Source organism: Scyliorhinus torazame, chromosome 1 (genome assembly GCF_047496885.1).
Source record: "Scyliorhinus torazame isolate Kashiwa2021f chromosome 1, sScyTor2.1, whole genome shotgun sequence".
In the NCBI taxonomy this organism is placed as follows: Eukaryota; Metazoa; Chordata; class Chondrichthyes; order Carcharhiniformes; family Scyliorhinidae; genus Scyliorhinus; species Scyliorhinus torazame.
Window position 1 is genome coordinate 186271612 of NC_092707.1, and position 15775 is coordinate 186287386.

General features: G+C 42.8%; 1 protein-coding gene and 1 pseudogene across 1 annotated transcript in view; both read right to left on the reverse strand.

The window, feature by feature from the left end:
* csmd2 (CUB and Sushi multiple domains 2) overlaps positions 1 to 15775 on the reverse strand; it is a 995459-nt gene that overhangs the window by 848983 nt on the left and 130701 nt on the right. Inside the window, exons 5-6 of the mRNA XM_072502405.1 lie at positions 11315 to 11439; positions 2930 to 3051 (exon numbers count right to left, since the gene is read on the reverse strand). Of these exons, the coding sequence (XP_072358506.1) occupies positions 2930 to 3051; positions 11315 to 11439 (247 nt within the window). The remainder of the gene's footprint in view (positions 1 to 2929; positions 3052 to 11314; positions 11440 to 15775) is intronic.
* On the reverse strand, positions 7303 to 10766 carry LOC140429122 (non-structural maintenance of chromosomes element 3 homolog; annotated as a pseudogene).

Consider the following 15775-nt stretch of genomic DNA (forward strand, 5'->3'; position numbering starts at 1 on the left):
ACAGTTTGGAAGGCTGTTCTTCTAGCCCTACGGTCAAGAAGTCTCCCCATCGCCCGCTGGCAGGAGGTCCTACCCGATGCCCTACACACCATTAGGTCACTCCTCTGTACGGCCACGAACGAGACCCCTCACAACCGTTTGTTTGCCTTCCCCAGGAAGTCCACCTCTGGGGTCTCGCTTCCACGTTGGCTGACGACTCCGGGACCAGTTCTACTCCGGAGGCACATGAGGAGCCATAAGACAGATCCACTGGTCGATAGGGTCCAACTACTACACGGAAACCCTCAATACGCCTACGTCGAGCACACCGACAGCAGGCAGGACACCGTTTCCCTGCGAGACGTGGCACCCGCTAGCTTGCCCACCGACGCCCGCCTTCCACCGATGCTCCCCTCCCCGCACCGGCTGTCGACTCCGACAGCCACCCCCCCCCCCCCCCATAGCGCCTCCCAGCCGGCGCCGGCACCAATCACCCTAGTCACCCCGGATACCCCCCCCGCTCCAACGGGAGCAAAGGCTCAGACAACCGTGCTCCCGGATATACCACCACCGAGGATGACCGTATCCGCCGGACCACCGCCGGAGCTGAGAAGGTCGACACAGGCAATCAGACCACCCAAAAGACTGAACTTGTAATTCTACAAGTTCTCCCGCTTCCCCTTCGCTGTCCCCTACCCTGATATGACCTCGGCCTCCGTAATCAAGGCACTGCACACCATCTACATGCTGTTTGGTTTCCCAGCTTATATCCACAGCGACCGGGGTACATCGTTCATGAGCGATGAGCTGCGTTGATATCTGCTCAACAAGGGCATCGCCTCGAGCAGAATGACCAGCTATAACCCACGGGGAAACGGGCAGGTGGAGAGGGAGAATGCGACAGTTTGGAAGGACAATGCGTTTTTTTAAACAAGGGGTGAATGTGATGAATGATATCTGTATACACATGTACCTTTATGCATAGGCCCGTTTAAGATCGGGTTTGGAACCCTCGGGGACTCCGCCGCCAGGAAGCTGTATATAAGGTTACGTTAAGTAGGCAGCGTGCAGTGAGCACACTTCTCGGCAGCTGTCTGGTTCTCTGATAATTAAAGCCTTTGTATTATCAAATTCCTCTCCTGATTCGTAAATTGAGGGTATCTCAGAGACTAAGTGCTGACGACAGCGTGGGAACAGTGGCGTTTTACTCCCCAAGAAACAGCGCAAAACTTCTAACGATCCTCTGTCTGGTAGGGGGCTAGCAGGAATGCAGTGTAGAGCCCCCGGCTCTCATTGCGGATATGGCCTGAGAATTGCCAGATCCGTGCTGTGCATGTGTACGGCAGCGCCGTGCAACATGGCGCCGGAAGCGCGCAAACCCAGCGTTCCAAATAGTGCCCCCCTTTGGCCAAGCTCCTCAATCTACAGACCAGTGCCCCCAGCCCCCGCCAAAGCACCAGCCTTCGCCTGTGGATCGGCTCCCCCCCCTCATGCCAGTGCACTTCAGGGACTGCAGCGGTTCAAGAAGGCACCACCTACTGAAGGGCCACTAGGGATGGGCAATAAATGTTGCCATAATCAGCGAAGCCCACCTCCCGCAAAAATGAATTTCTTAAAAACTAGCCAACATTAGGTGTGATTCTGCGAATGGACAACATTTATCATGTTAGCCTCAATATGCTAAAAATTACGATGACAACCAATTTAAGATCGTCAGTCGGGCTTGCAGTGTGACACATTTGCACACACTAGCAGTTACAGATATTAATACACATTGCTCTGTTCTTTGCAAAGAGAAATAACATGTACAAAGCTGCGTCTGTTTCAGCTAAACAATGTAAGTTACAGCCATTCACTGGTCCATTCCTGTGGGCAATACCTTGACCAAAATGATTCAAATTGCCTGGTTAAAAAAACATGCTTGGCAGTTAACATGCCAGTCATCGATAACTGGCACATTCTCCATGGCAACACCTCTACCAATTAGCGTCCACTTGCCAATCAATTAGCACTTTCTTCTCTTATCCCTGACATTGGAGTTCTTGTGATTATCCTGATGGGTGCATCATGAAAAGCTTCAACAAAATCTCTTTTTCTGCAGTACTCATGTTCTATACTACCAAACAATTATTTTTATAGAGGAATGCATACTTTCCATCAGTGCATACCCATACCATACCAACACTTCAGTCAAATACTGATGGAATATTGTGACATTTTCTGAATAAAACAGAAGAGGTCCCATCTGCCTTCTTCGGTGAAAGTAGAAGATTTCTGGCCAATATTTATCTTTCAAACAACATGTTCAGCTGGTCATTAATATGTTGCTCTTTGTGGAACTGTGTTGTATAATAATTGGAAGCTGAATTTCCGACAGCCAACAACAACTACACTTCACAAGCTAAAAGCTGTAAAACACTTTAAAATATCTCTGAGGTCATCAAAGTTGCTTTAAAACTGCAAGTCTTTCTTCTGAACAGTAATGGATTTTGGAAGGAGGGACTTTAGAGAAGGCCATCATTTTTGTATTCCTTTATACTTCAAAATTTCCAAATCCTCCCCCATTGCAGGATTCTCCACGGCGGATCACCGTTGGCTGCAGGAGGGACCATCCAGTCCTGCCAAAGACTCCGTCATTTTGCATGGTTCACCCCTCCCGCCACCAGAGGTCGACTTGAGCAGGACTAGAAGATCCCGTTGGTGGGTAAGGCTGGAACCCCACCCCAAGAATAAAATTGAAGTGAAATTGTTTATCCCCCAGTGTGTGCAGTGCCTGATTCTTTCGACTTTTTAAACTGTCATCAGGTGTTCGGAACACATAATTATTTCTGTCAGAAAACAGCCTGTGAGTCAGCCAGTCATCGAGCACAAAATGGCTTCTCCAGGCAACGGCGTAGGGCAAAAGGATGCAAAAACCTAGGTTTGTGAGGGTAAAATGAAAGTAGCTTACCTTCTCAGGATCAGAGGCAGTAATCACCCATACACAGTGTGCATCACTATCATACTGGACCGGGAAATTAGGGGATGAAATAACACCAGTGGGACCATTCAAATGTGCACCACATACTCGAGCTGTAACAAAAAGGTTCAAACAGTTCAGAACAGTGGAACTGTGCTCGATTCAGTAATAAGAATCATTTGATACTGTGAATGGACGCAAGTCCTGATATCATTAAAAATATCATTAAAGTCAATTTATGGTAAATTTTATCTCAATTCACTTTAATTCAAGGACAATAAATACATAGTACGTGTGTGACTAAAGCTGGTGGCAACTTTTAAACTAGATTTGATACATTTTCCAAAGGATTGGCAGTGCTGTCAACTTCAACAATAAAAGATTCTACACAACTCATTAAATCTTTGCCCTCATAGCAATTACCACGCGTGCTGCTTTGTTTTAAGACAAATAATCCTCAAAATCGAAACTCATTTCAAGGAATTAGATGGGAGATTGTTTTCTGGTTCAGCGAGGAAATTAGTATAATGACAACACACAACCATTTCTTGCGAGGAAATCTGAGAGAAGGAACTAAAATGAGACAATCTGGCTTTGGAGACTGAGCACAGGAGGACAATTAAACTGATACCAAGATTTAGACCCGTGACCCACATGCAGAGATTTAAAAAGCTCGGCTGGTTTACCCTGGAGTAGAGGCAGACTGACAGAGACTTAATCAGAGTTTATCAGTTCTAAGAGGTATGTATTACTGAACCCCCAAGTATTTTCGAGTAACCACAGCATCTGCAAATTCAAAAGAGGGAAAATGAACAATTTAGATTCATCTACTTCACGCAGGGGGATAGGAACTGTGCAGAACAGGCTGCCCAAAGTGATTATGCTCACCAATTCAAGATGGAACTGGGAAATTTTAAGTTGCATGGTGAAATAAGCATATGCATCAGAGAAATAAAAATAGGCTGATTCTGTAAGGCTCTGACAGGAGCACCTCAAGAGAACTCATTGACATGCAGCCTGTGAATTCCCACCTACAATTGGCATGAAAATCACAAACTGTGCACTATCACCTGTCGTGCACTCCCCGTGTGTAATCGTTCCAGATGTCATTGCAGAATCACTACTTCCTAGGATTGGCCAAATGGACTCCAATGTGTTTTTTGTTCTAATATTGTTCTTCTGCCATTTAATTGCAAAATAACAAAATTATATCCTGAATGCTGAGCACAAATGGTTGTCATGTTTAAATTCTTCCATCACACCACACAAGGCATGTAGGTTTTGATGTTCATTGAAGGTTCTATTCCTTTCCTATGTAGTTCATCAGCTCTGTACGCTGGAAGGCTCAGGCGCAGTCTATTTGTGCACTTGGGGCTTCTTCATCAGTGGTGCTGAAAAGGACAGCTATCAAGCAACATTTCCATTCTCCTCGCATTGACAAATGATTTTAATTTCTCCATTTCAACATAATGTTCCCTTTAACCTGTGAATTCTACAACATGTAGCAGGCGTTTCATCCTGGAAAGAATGAGACCATCTGTGATTATCCCTTTAGGTAGCTGACATGAGCTGAATCAACTCCTGTGGTGTGAATAAAACTAATCGCTCTTAGCCTAATCACAGGCTTCAAGTATCACTTCCAGAGAAAAGGGAAAATTCATTCTGGGGAATGAAAGAAAATTAAAACAAGTTATTCTATCTTCTCTGAACTCTGCCAGTAGCTCTTGATCAAAGGACGATGGAACAGGGAAATTGGACACCTGCCAGCTTTGCTGGTTTCCCTTCATGAGGAACAGACAGATAACTGCATGTATTTCCACTGTACAAATTTCAAAATATTGAACCTGAGCAAACAAAGCAGCAATTGTAATATTGCACTCCTTGAAAAAGGGCCAGATATAATATTAATTCGGCCAACATGCAGAAATGCGCGACCTTGATTCAGCTAACATTCACATAAATAAAGCAACTACAATCAACGTCATACGTCAAGCGCATTCTATTTGAAGATAAATTCAAGATGATATCCCAGCATGGAATTTGAAGAGAAATTAGGGAACTGCTTCAATCCACAGGAACCAGTTAGGTCGCCTCTGTTACCAAAACCTATCCCTGCCCACCAACCTGGTCCGTATCGCCGATTTGACATGAATGTCGATCTCATTCTCGTGTCAGAGAATGGTTAAGATTGGACAGACCTCCAGGAAGATCATCGATGCAATCATTCAGATGGGGAAAAAACAATCTTGTCACACAGATGACTCAGTGGAAATTAATCCCCATTACTTCAAATGGGGAAAAAACAATCTTGTCACACAGATGACTCAGTGGAAATTAATCCCCATTACTTCAAATGAAACCTCCAAATGGATTTATTTTATAAGAGAGAAGTGTATATGGACTGCTGTACATTTTTATCTTAGGCATTGAGTGTCAAGCGCTCCCAGGTCAGGTACATTTGGTAAGCTGAAATATTATAACTCATCCACAACAACAGAATTTCCAGCTCCTGTATATTAAAGTGAACTTTTGAGTTTTATGCTGGAGGCTTATATCCATTGCTGACAGCTGAACTGAGATGGTTTTAACCTACAAGACTGCCAATATAGAGAGAGAAATCTTTTTGTCTCATCATTTTGATTCTTGCCTCAAACCAAAGATGCCGATATGCGAGGGATGTTACGACACCCTGGGCTAGGGCGCGATCAATTCCAGTCCCCCTTGACCCGGAGTCACAAAACAATTGAATTAACAAATAATTCTGAGAAAAATACCTGAAGTCTTTGGCACTTGGCTGCCCAATAATTACAGTCACCAAGTTTGCATATTTAAACACAATTACTTTTTAAAAATTAATAACAAGAACTATAATCTCCCACTTTAACCCCAACCTCTACACACACAATCAAACTTAGAGGGGTGAAAATAGTAAGGTTGAAAGTAAAAACATGAGTCTTTGTTTCAGATGGTTGTTTCTGGCACCTTTCTTCTCTTCAAACTTCGCTTTCAGTTCGAGGTTTTCGTTCTAGATTCATTCAGGTCTCTGCAGTTTCATAAACACAACAGTTTTTCTGCAGAAAACATGAGGGAGAGCAGATCATTTATTTTTGGAATCCAGGATTCAAATTTTGCTTTCCTTGGGTCTCCGGAAGTCATCCCACTTGTGCAGGATCCAATCACCAACTATTACAAGACAGAATACAGCCTTTTGGCCAATTCACTGGCCACGAGCCAATCAATCGAATCGAGTCCCACCCCATCTCACGGATGCCACAAATTCTGAGTTTTACCATCCAAAGCTAGCAGAATGTTCTATTTTGTAACTTTTTAATTCCTCATTTCCCTTGCTTGACTTAAAGATACATGTCCATTAAGCATCCATGAATCAAAATGATAACAGCAAAAAATAAAGAAAGGTGGAATAAGGGAATCAATGGGAAGGACCCTTACATATCTCCCTTACTAAAAGGAGTGTATTGTCAGGACATGGACGTTTCATTGTGAGGTATGCAAGAGATAAATCACAAATAGATATCCATCCATCCATCCCCATTATATAAGCTTTTTTCCCAGTCTCTACATGGTAACTAGTCAGCCCTTAAACCCATGACAATGCATACGCAATCTTATTATCCTTTCTGGGAATATCTACAATTTTAACATTAAACAGTTGTAATAATAAACTCTCACTGAATTAATCCCTCTCTATAAATGCAAGTGGATTATGGTCCATAAAAACTAAACTTTGTTTATTGTCATGTTGGACATTTACTTTAAAGTGTTGAAGGGCTAATAGCACTGCCCCTACCCCCAGGTCAGTGGCATCTGTGGCCATTTTGATGGTCGGGATAAGTCCAGGGTGGCCAGCACTGGTTCACTCGCTAATATGGCCTTCAATCTCCCAAACTTTACTTGGTGTTCGGTGGACCACAGCGTCTTTGCTTATTTCCACAATATATCCAGCATGCACTGTATTTCAGTCTCCAACTGAGTCAGTCTCCATGGTTTTAGTTAAGACAGGCATGGCTTTAATGCTCCGTTATGCCAGCAACCCGGGGGGTTCCCAACGGCTGAATGCTCAGCGCTCGGTTCAACAAGCCCAAGCACGAGATTGGTGTCTGCAGCGGGATTAATCGGGAACAATTGACATCTCGAGATTTGGACATTGACTGGTCGCCCAGGGGGCAACAGATCTGGGGTCAGTTTGGGGAGGGGAGCAGGTTGGGGAAATGTGCAGGAATCCAAACCCACCTCGCTGTTGAGTCAGGTTGGGCCAGGGGGCAATGGATCTGGGATGAGTTGGGGGAGGGGAGCAGTTTGGGGAAATGTGCAGGAATCAAACCCCCCTAGCCTCCTGCATTGAGTTAACTCCTGGGTGAGGCGCCTGCCTCATGTTGGGCTTCCTTGTACTGCGTGGCTCACGTATTCGGGTCCTTATCATTGTGCATCTCAGTGACTAATTCCAGAACACTCAGCTTGGGAGTTTCCTTTGCAGATCACGTCTTCAAAGTTTTCATGCTTCTGGCTGGGATTGACTTGCAACTTGGTTAAGGGTGTGCCACAGCAAGGAGTACTTCACCATGTTGCCCTTCATGAAGATAATGGAGAGGATGATTATCAGGAGTCCCATTTTGGATGTATCATCGCCCCAGGTGAAAGGTCCTGTGTATCTCAATCTGTAGCCCTTCAGTATATGCTAGTTACATCTTTTGTTTTACTGGGATCTTCCTCTGTTCCATAATCAGGATGTACTGAACCACCTCGCCCACCTTCCAGCCGACAGCAGCTGGAGTCAGCTTATCCAGGTTGTCTTGGGCTTGCGCGTCTGTGGCACCCTGTGAAGGGTCCCCCTCTTTCATATCAGAGTCCTCATCATTCTTTGATATGCCCGACTGTGAAGCTTGCTGGCTACTCATTCACCCCGGACTGCTGGCCCTGAGGAACTGAATCACTTCTCTTCCCCTTTCTCCAAAAGTAAAAAGATGAGTAAGTCTTTATTTCATATGGTTGTCTCCATCACCTTTCTTCTCTTCAAACGTTGCTTTCAGTTTGACGACTCATTCAGATCTCTGCAGTTTCAGAAATACAGCAGCTTTTCTGGAGAGAACACAGGGGAGAGAAAGCAGGCTCTTTCCTTTAAGCGTCCAGGATTCAAACTCTGCTTTCCTTAGTTTTAAGGAAATCAGAACCCTCAGGCAAAATCTAATCACCATCTGTTATTGGGCAGAATACGGCCTCTTGATCAATTCATTGGCCACCAGCCAATCAATCGAATTGAATCCCACCACATCTCTTGGGTGCCATAGAGTCTGAGTTTTGCTGTCCAAAGCCAGCAGAGTGTTTTCTTTTTAAATTTTGAATTCCTCATTTTCCCTGCTTGCCTTAAAGGTCTCTGTCCATTAAGTTTCCATGCATCAAAATGGTAATGCCAAAAATTAAAGAAAGAAAATAAAGGATCCAACAGGAAAGGCCCTTACAGGGAAAGTCAATGCGAAATTTAAACTTTGAATATCCAAGTCAGAAACATCATACTCAGGGCAGCACGGTGGCACAGTGGGTTAGCACTGCGGCCTCACGGCGCCGAGGTCCCAGGTTTGATCCCGGCTCTGGGTCACTGTCCGTGTGGAGTTTGCACATTCTCCCCGTGTTTGCGTGGGTTTCGCCCCCACAACCCAAAAGATGGTCTGGCTAGGTGGATTGGCCACACTAAATTGCCCCTTAACTGGAAAAAAATAATTGGGTATTCTAAATTTATTTAAAAAATAGAAACATCATACTCCAGAGTTTATGGGCTGGATTCTCCGCCGCCGGAATGCTCCATTTTGCCGGCAGCCCAGGGGTTTCCCGACAGCGTGGAGCTGCCCCACAATGGGAAACCCCATTGACCAGCCGGCAAAATGGAGCATCTCGCCAGCATGCTGAATCAGAAATCTGGCGGGGCGGGGCGGAGAATCCAGCCCCATATATTGCAAACTACCAAACCGATTAAGATATGTTAGAAAACAATACACACATTGCTTTAATTTAGCTAAATAAAATGGTCATTATTTTCTCCTTGAATTATGGACACCTGATATTTTAAGTTTATTGTGTTAACATTAATGAATCACCATTACCATGTAGGAAATGAGACATTTCTTTCCTATGATTATAATCGTTTCGAGACATATTAATATTGAAAACCCAGCTGTGGGATTAATTTTGCTTTGTAGTTTTGTCCACATCAGCAAGACTTATCTGAAATTCTTCGCTTGAGGGTGAAGACTCTTTCTCGTTAACAAAACAAGAACTACTTGAGAAAGGAGAAAAGTGTTTTCTTTTCAGGCGAGAAGAACATGTAGATAGAAACAAAGCTAAACCTAGGTACAAAAACACAGGGTGGGATTTCCAGCCCTTCCCACTGATGGGATCATCTGGTCCTGCTGAAGGCCCCTCACCCCCACTCCACTATGGTAGGTTACCTGGTGGCAGGACGGGCGAGCCACTCAAAAGGCTGTGGACAACGATGGGATCTTCTGGTCTCACCGGCAGCCAATGGCAAGCCAACTCTTCCGCCAAAAAACACACAATGAGGATGGGGAATATCCCACCCGCAGTGATTCCCTTTTGTTACACCATTGAGAAAAACACATTTGATGCCTGCCCAAATGTGTTCAATAGGCTTTAGCATTTAGCTGAAGTTCGATTGGAACCACCTGTAATATTAAATCTTTTTCTTAAATTGTATAAGAGATTGTGCCATTCATCAGTTCATTGACCTACACATGTGAATTGAGGATGACTCTCCAGATGAAACTCACAATCATTATATTTATTCCTCAAAAATAGTCTGTAATGACCATGATTGGGATAGAATTCAAATGATCTTTGCAAACTAGATATCTCTAAATGGAAGTCTATCAGGATATTTCTGAGGTTGTCGTTAGATACTGGAGTGTCTCTAACCAAATTCTGCAAGATGAATACGCAAGAAATTTATTCTGAATACTAACAGCTAGGGCCAAGAAGACAAACAATCCATTCATTAGAGTCCAGTGGGTGCACAAAGATTTAGAAAATTAATTATTTGCAGATCTGATTTCTGTCAGCTGAAGATTAAAATCAACGCGTGTTAGCCTTGACTTAGTGGGAGGACTCTTGTATCCAAGTCAGAAGGTTATGGATTCACTCCCCACTCAGAGACTCAAGTGCATAATCCGATCTTATACTTCAGTGTGGCACTGTGAGAGGCTCAGTCTTTCAAGCCTCACATTAAACTGAGGCTCTGTCTGCGCTCTCGGGCACTGAAGACCTTTTCACAAAATCTAAAGAGGAGGCTGGTAGGTTTTACAGTGCCATGGCAACTTTCATCTGAACCCACAGCATTAAAACGTCTGGTCATTTATTCCACTGCTCTTTGTGGGACATTGCTCATACAAATTATCTACTGTAATTCCTTACATTACAATGGTGACTACCCTTCAAAAATACTCAATGAATTATGAAGCACATTGAGACATCCTGAGATCACGGAAGACGCTATATAAATGCAAGTTCTAGCTATTTGCAGAGGCTTGGGAGAAGTTCACTAATCAGTCATCTCAACTGACAATACGAGGAGAAAATTCAAGGTAGAAGGGAGCGAACAAAATAAATATTTGCTGTAGAAATGTAGCACAGATTCATCTGCCCCTGCATAATATATACACCACAGCCAATCATTAATTTTGCATTCTGCCAGAAGACAAGAAGTGAATAAAGACACAATTTTGTCCCTCTTATTTCAATGTCACTTAATTCAAATTAGTTGCTAATACCCATTTTTTGAGCACTCTAGTTCCACTTTCATGTATAATTCAAATTATTGGGTAATTTAATGCTTTCTGGAAGGGACAACATTGCATGTGATGCTGAACATGCAATGTCTAAATAATACTGGGGATATTTAATAATGCTATTTAGCATGTGCTACACTTGACCTTAATACAACATTCTGTCAGAGGTAAAATGAAGAATCCTATTTTTCTGTTTGGATTAGAAGATTGTTGTCTGGGTATACAATTGTCAAAGGCAATGAAATAAATTGCAGAATAACCTTGACTGTCACAACATTTAATTACAGCTAATGAGGAGCTGTTCACACAATATACTTCCTCAACTTTAATTTTTTGCCAACTTCTGAAGTAAAATTACTTCTGCAGTTATTCTATTATGGCCACCCATCTACTCAAAATGATTAATTTTTCCCTCAATCCCCATTCCTTCAATCATGTGTTGACATGAAGGACACATCAAGTCACAGAAATGAAGGGATAAGGAAGAATAATGGTGCTGAATGACTGTGAAGGTGAAAGCTAGTCATCTGTTGCAGCATAGTAACTGTCAGTAATTTCTCACCTCGGCAGAATGGTCTGTGATCACTCCAAGCTGCAAACAAGTCAGCCAATTTCATACAGGTGATGCTTTTAGACCCTTGCAATTCGTAGCCATCATCACATGAGAACTGCACACTGGACCCAAGTCTAAAAGGAGAGAAAGAAACTGTCAATTCTATGGAACACAAAGTATAAAAACATTGATATGAGATTTCACCTAATGTACCATTTGCTGGAAGGGTTCAATCATTTATAACTTCCAATTTAAAGATAGGCTTCGATTAACCTTTTTCTTTGACTCACATTCTCATTAAAATGACAGATGGTAAAACTGAGGCATGAGCCATTGTCCTGTGCACCGAGTGACAATGTTGAGACATTTCAGTCAGTTGAGGTTCATATTATTCCCTCTATCCTGCCCCAACTGTGTACCGCAAAGCCTTGTCACTCGACAAAACTGTGAATGCTGAGTGATTTATCGCAGTTTAATTAAAGTGGGACTTTTGTCTCCTTCGGTATGAGAATTGGACTGTCAAAACCCATTGACGTTTGCAGAGACCTCCCTCAGACAGTAGCCTGCTATTAGCCTGGGTTGGATAAACCACAGATCACCAACTCAGCTCCATAATCGAAAGATGAAGATCATCAATATTCAGTTTAATCTACATCAAGCAGCTTCAGCCTGTCTCACAGACAGAAATTGGAGCCTTGTACATGTTTGAACGCTGACATTTTTTGTATAATGTAGCAAGGTTTTATTTTAAGGTTCAACAATTAAACCTCTAACTCATCAAAACTTTAGCAGAACCAATCCTTAAATTGTCTATGCCTAGATCTTGTGGCTGGAAATTATACTCGCTCTTGGTGACTGGAATCCTGTTCAGCACATTCAACCGTTCCTCACCCAGGGAAATGGAGCAAGGCATGAGCAGAGTTGGATGGTCAGGTAGAAGTCCATCTTGCCGCACCTTCTCCCTAAAAAGGAGAATCCAGTCCTCTGCTTTCTTGATTTCAGAGTCACTTTTTCCTAAATTTTAAAGCATATATCTCATCTTCTGTATTTGAAACTTCAATATATACATGACTGGAAATAAATCCAGCCGTCAATTTGCCAGCAGTCAATACTTTCCAGTTCTGACATTCTGACATTGGTTCCAAATAAGAAGCAGTTTCTGCTCAGATAGTAGCTTCTATTTCTGGTCAGTAAGGAACCTATTTGGGACCATTTTGGCAGGACATTTTGGGTAAAGCATATTCCCCCACACTAACCATAATTCCAGTTGGATGGGAGTTTAAATGTTTACCTCCTTGTCCGATAAGAAGGAGTCTTGCCAGCTGCTACAGTTACCTAAGTTATTCGGCTCAGGTTCCTTCACAATGGTTCTCTACTTTATTGTCTCCAGGCAGCAAGCGGTTGGCATTTTTCGCTTTCCAACATTGCCCAGCTGTGGGTTCCTTCCACAACGTTTTCAAGCAGAATCCAATAGATTCTTACTTTTTCACATTTTATTTAGTTCAAAAGCCTTAGCTATCAGATTCAGATCCCTGATGTTGTTTTATAGTCCTAGCTCCCCAGTTTGTCAGTTTCTGAGAGATTACTACTGAAATTGCAACTGAAGGAGCATTTGTAGTTTAGCAAAGGTTCAGTTGTCATTTTAGCTCGTGCTGAGTTCAGTTTGGATTCAAACAGGGATGAAAGACCAGTATGATAACTCACTGCATCTTTTCAATTTGGGAATCACATCCTATTATTTGCACATTAATCTCTGGATCTCTCTCCATGTGCAACTTCAGGGTGCCACTTTAAGAAACCTGTCAATGAAAATCACTGGAATTAACACCAGCAGGCTAATTATGGGTGTGTGACAGGATTTCAGCTCCATGACTCTGCACAAAAATAACTATACAGACATTTATGAAAGTTCAAAGACCAGGTGCTGTTTGAAGGTACAATACTGTGATTGTTGGAAATCTGAAATAAAAACAGAAAATGCTGCAAATGCTCAGCAGGTCAGGCAGCATCTGGGGAGAGGCAAACAGTTACATATTCCAAGTCCTTTCACCAGACTGGAAAAAGCTACAGATGTTAATTGTTTAAGCAAGAAGACAGCATTTGTCCAATGCAAGGAACATACCATATCAGGGAAAGAGGCAACAAATGTCTTCAACTAGCTTAGAACTAAAGTGCACCATTGCGCCTTCCTAAGTGGGACCCCACCCATTTCAATTGCCAAAAGGACACAAGTGTAGTATAAAACATTACAATTGCTTTGTTTTAATATCCAGTACTGAAGTTCTATAAAAGCTCCTGAGGTAAAAGTGAGCCTTGAACCGATGGGAAGAAAAGTAAGAATTACACTTAAGTTTAACCCTACCTGGGTGATATTTTAATATTCAACAACAATTTTGTTTTGTTTATGGTGGGTGAGTGAATGGGAGAAGAGAGAAAGGGAGAAAATTGGTAACATCCATTCTTTGCATAGGCATATGGTGGCACGGTGGCAAATTGGTTAGCATTGCTGCCTCACAGCACCAAGGACCCAGTTTCGATTCCGGCCTTGGGTTACTGCCTGTGTGGAGTTTGCATGTTCTCCCCATGTCTGCATGTCTTCAGTTTCCTCCCACAATCCAAAGATAGGCAGGTTAGGTAACAGGGCGTGGGCCCAGGCTCTTTTGGAGGGTTGGTGCCACTCAGTGGGCCGAATGGCCTCCTTCTGCACTGAAGGGATTCTATGGATATGATTTTCAAGCCTCTTTGCATGCTTTCATACTACACAAGGGCTGGCGTGTAGGTGCGGTTCTAGGGGTAGATGTGGGGTGCAGCGAGACCATTACTGGCAAAGCAACACTGCCGTCAAGGTGCCCAAGCTCTGTTGCAACAGTAGTACGTGTGCTCCCAGTTAATCCCATCAGATGACCTTTTGTAATGTAACCATTTTCATTCTGAACTGCTTCAGGTTTGGAACAAATAGCTCACCTCGTCCCATTACTCTCTTCAGATCTCAGACAGAACAACAGAGCAGTGTTCATCAACTGACACTAGCCAGTGTCTCCAACCTGAACCCAGTTGTTGCCTGTCCTTATTAGGCCCACAAGAGCAAAAGGAAGCTCATAATTTTAGAGGAGGAATGAGTCAATTTATCTAGGTTCACCACCACTGGAACAATTTTTTAGTCTGCACAATACAACAAATGATAATCAGAAAAGTACAGCTTCATGGATCTCTCCTGCCCCTTGTCCTTATTATCAGGAGTTCATTTCTCCCACCAAAGTCCCTACTCTGCATAATCCAGATACTGTCACAATAAAGGTACTTCATTATTTGAAAATTTTGCCATGAGGATTTTGGGTATCTAAATCTATACTTCTTTAATTTTCCAAAAGGTGGACTGATTAGCACTTTGGCGAGAGGAGAGATACAGCACTGTTAAGCATCTTTGATTGCTGGACAGTGTAAGAAGAACAGCATGCAGCAAATCACACCCAACTTTCAGCCTTATTAACAAAAAAATACTTCACAGTGTTGCAGTCAGCTGTCTAAGTGGCTAAATCGCTGGCTTTGAAAGCAGACCAAGGCAGGCCAGCAGCACGGTTCGATTCCCGTAACAGCCTCCCCGAACAGGCGCTGGAATAGGGCGACTAGGGGCTTTTCACAGTAACTTCATTTGAAGCATACTTGTGACAATAAGTGATTTTCATTTCATTTCATTCAGTCAGCTCAATCACCAAATAGTTAACACATTTGCAGATTGTTTCTTGACAGACACTTCTAAGAGAGACTTTATTTCAACATTTTCTGAGAGATTTTTGGCGGTTAGTAAAATATTACTGTCCTATCGCTGATTACATGTCCACCCATCCTTTTTTCTTTTCTGTGCACCCAAGCTAAAAGTGATTTAGGAGTTGGTGGACAATGAAAAACTCTATAACTCTCTAATTCTATTGCAATTTTGGATGCGCATTAGAGAAGGGCTGCCATTCGTGTGGAACCTATAATGTTAAGACAGAAGCAATCCTTTAATACTTTAAAGAGTATCAGGAAAAACCCTTCTGTGAGTATCAGCATTGTAGTGCCGAGTGTAGCCACTAGAGGGAGCTACAGTTACAACTATATAAGGTAGTGATGCTGGACCTTAGGGGAGGGGAGTATGCAGGAGTTAGCTAGCGAAGGTCAGAAGAGCAGTTAGTGCAACTAAGGTTAGATTATAGTTTATACCAGTAGTGAGATTAGCAGTAGATGAATGTAGTTAGATTTTATTGATCAATTGTGTATTCTTAAGGACTACGTGTCGAATCCCAGTTAAATGTAAATAAAACCATAGCTTTGTTTAAGTTAAAGCTATTTTGTGGTCTTTGCGAACACTACGCCAACCATCCTGAAATAAGCAACTCAAAGAACACCACATGAGTAGAGCTCTGTGCAGGCATGTGAACACATGACTTAGGTCTGCCAACTATACATTACATTGCACAGCTGAGACCA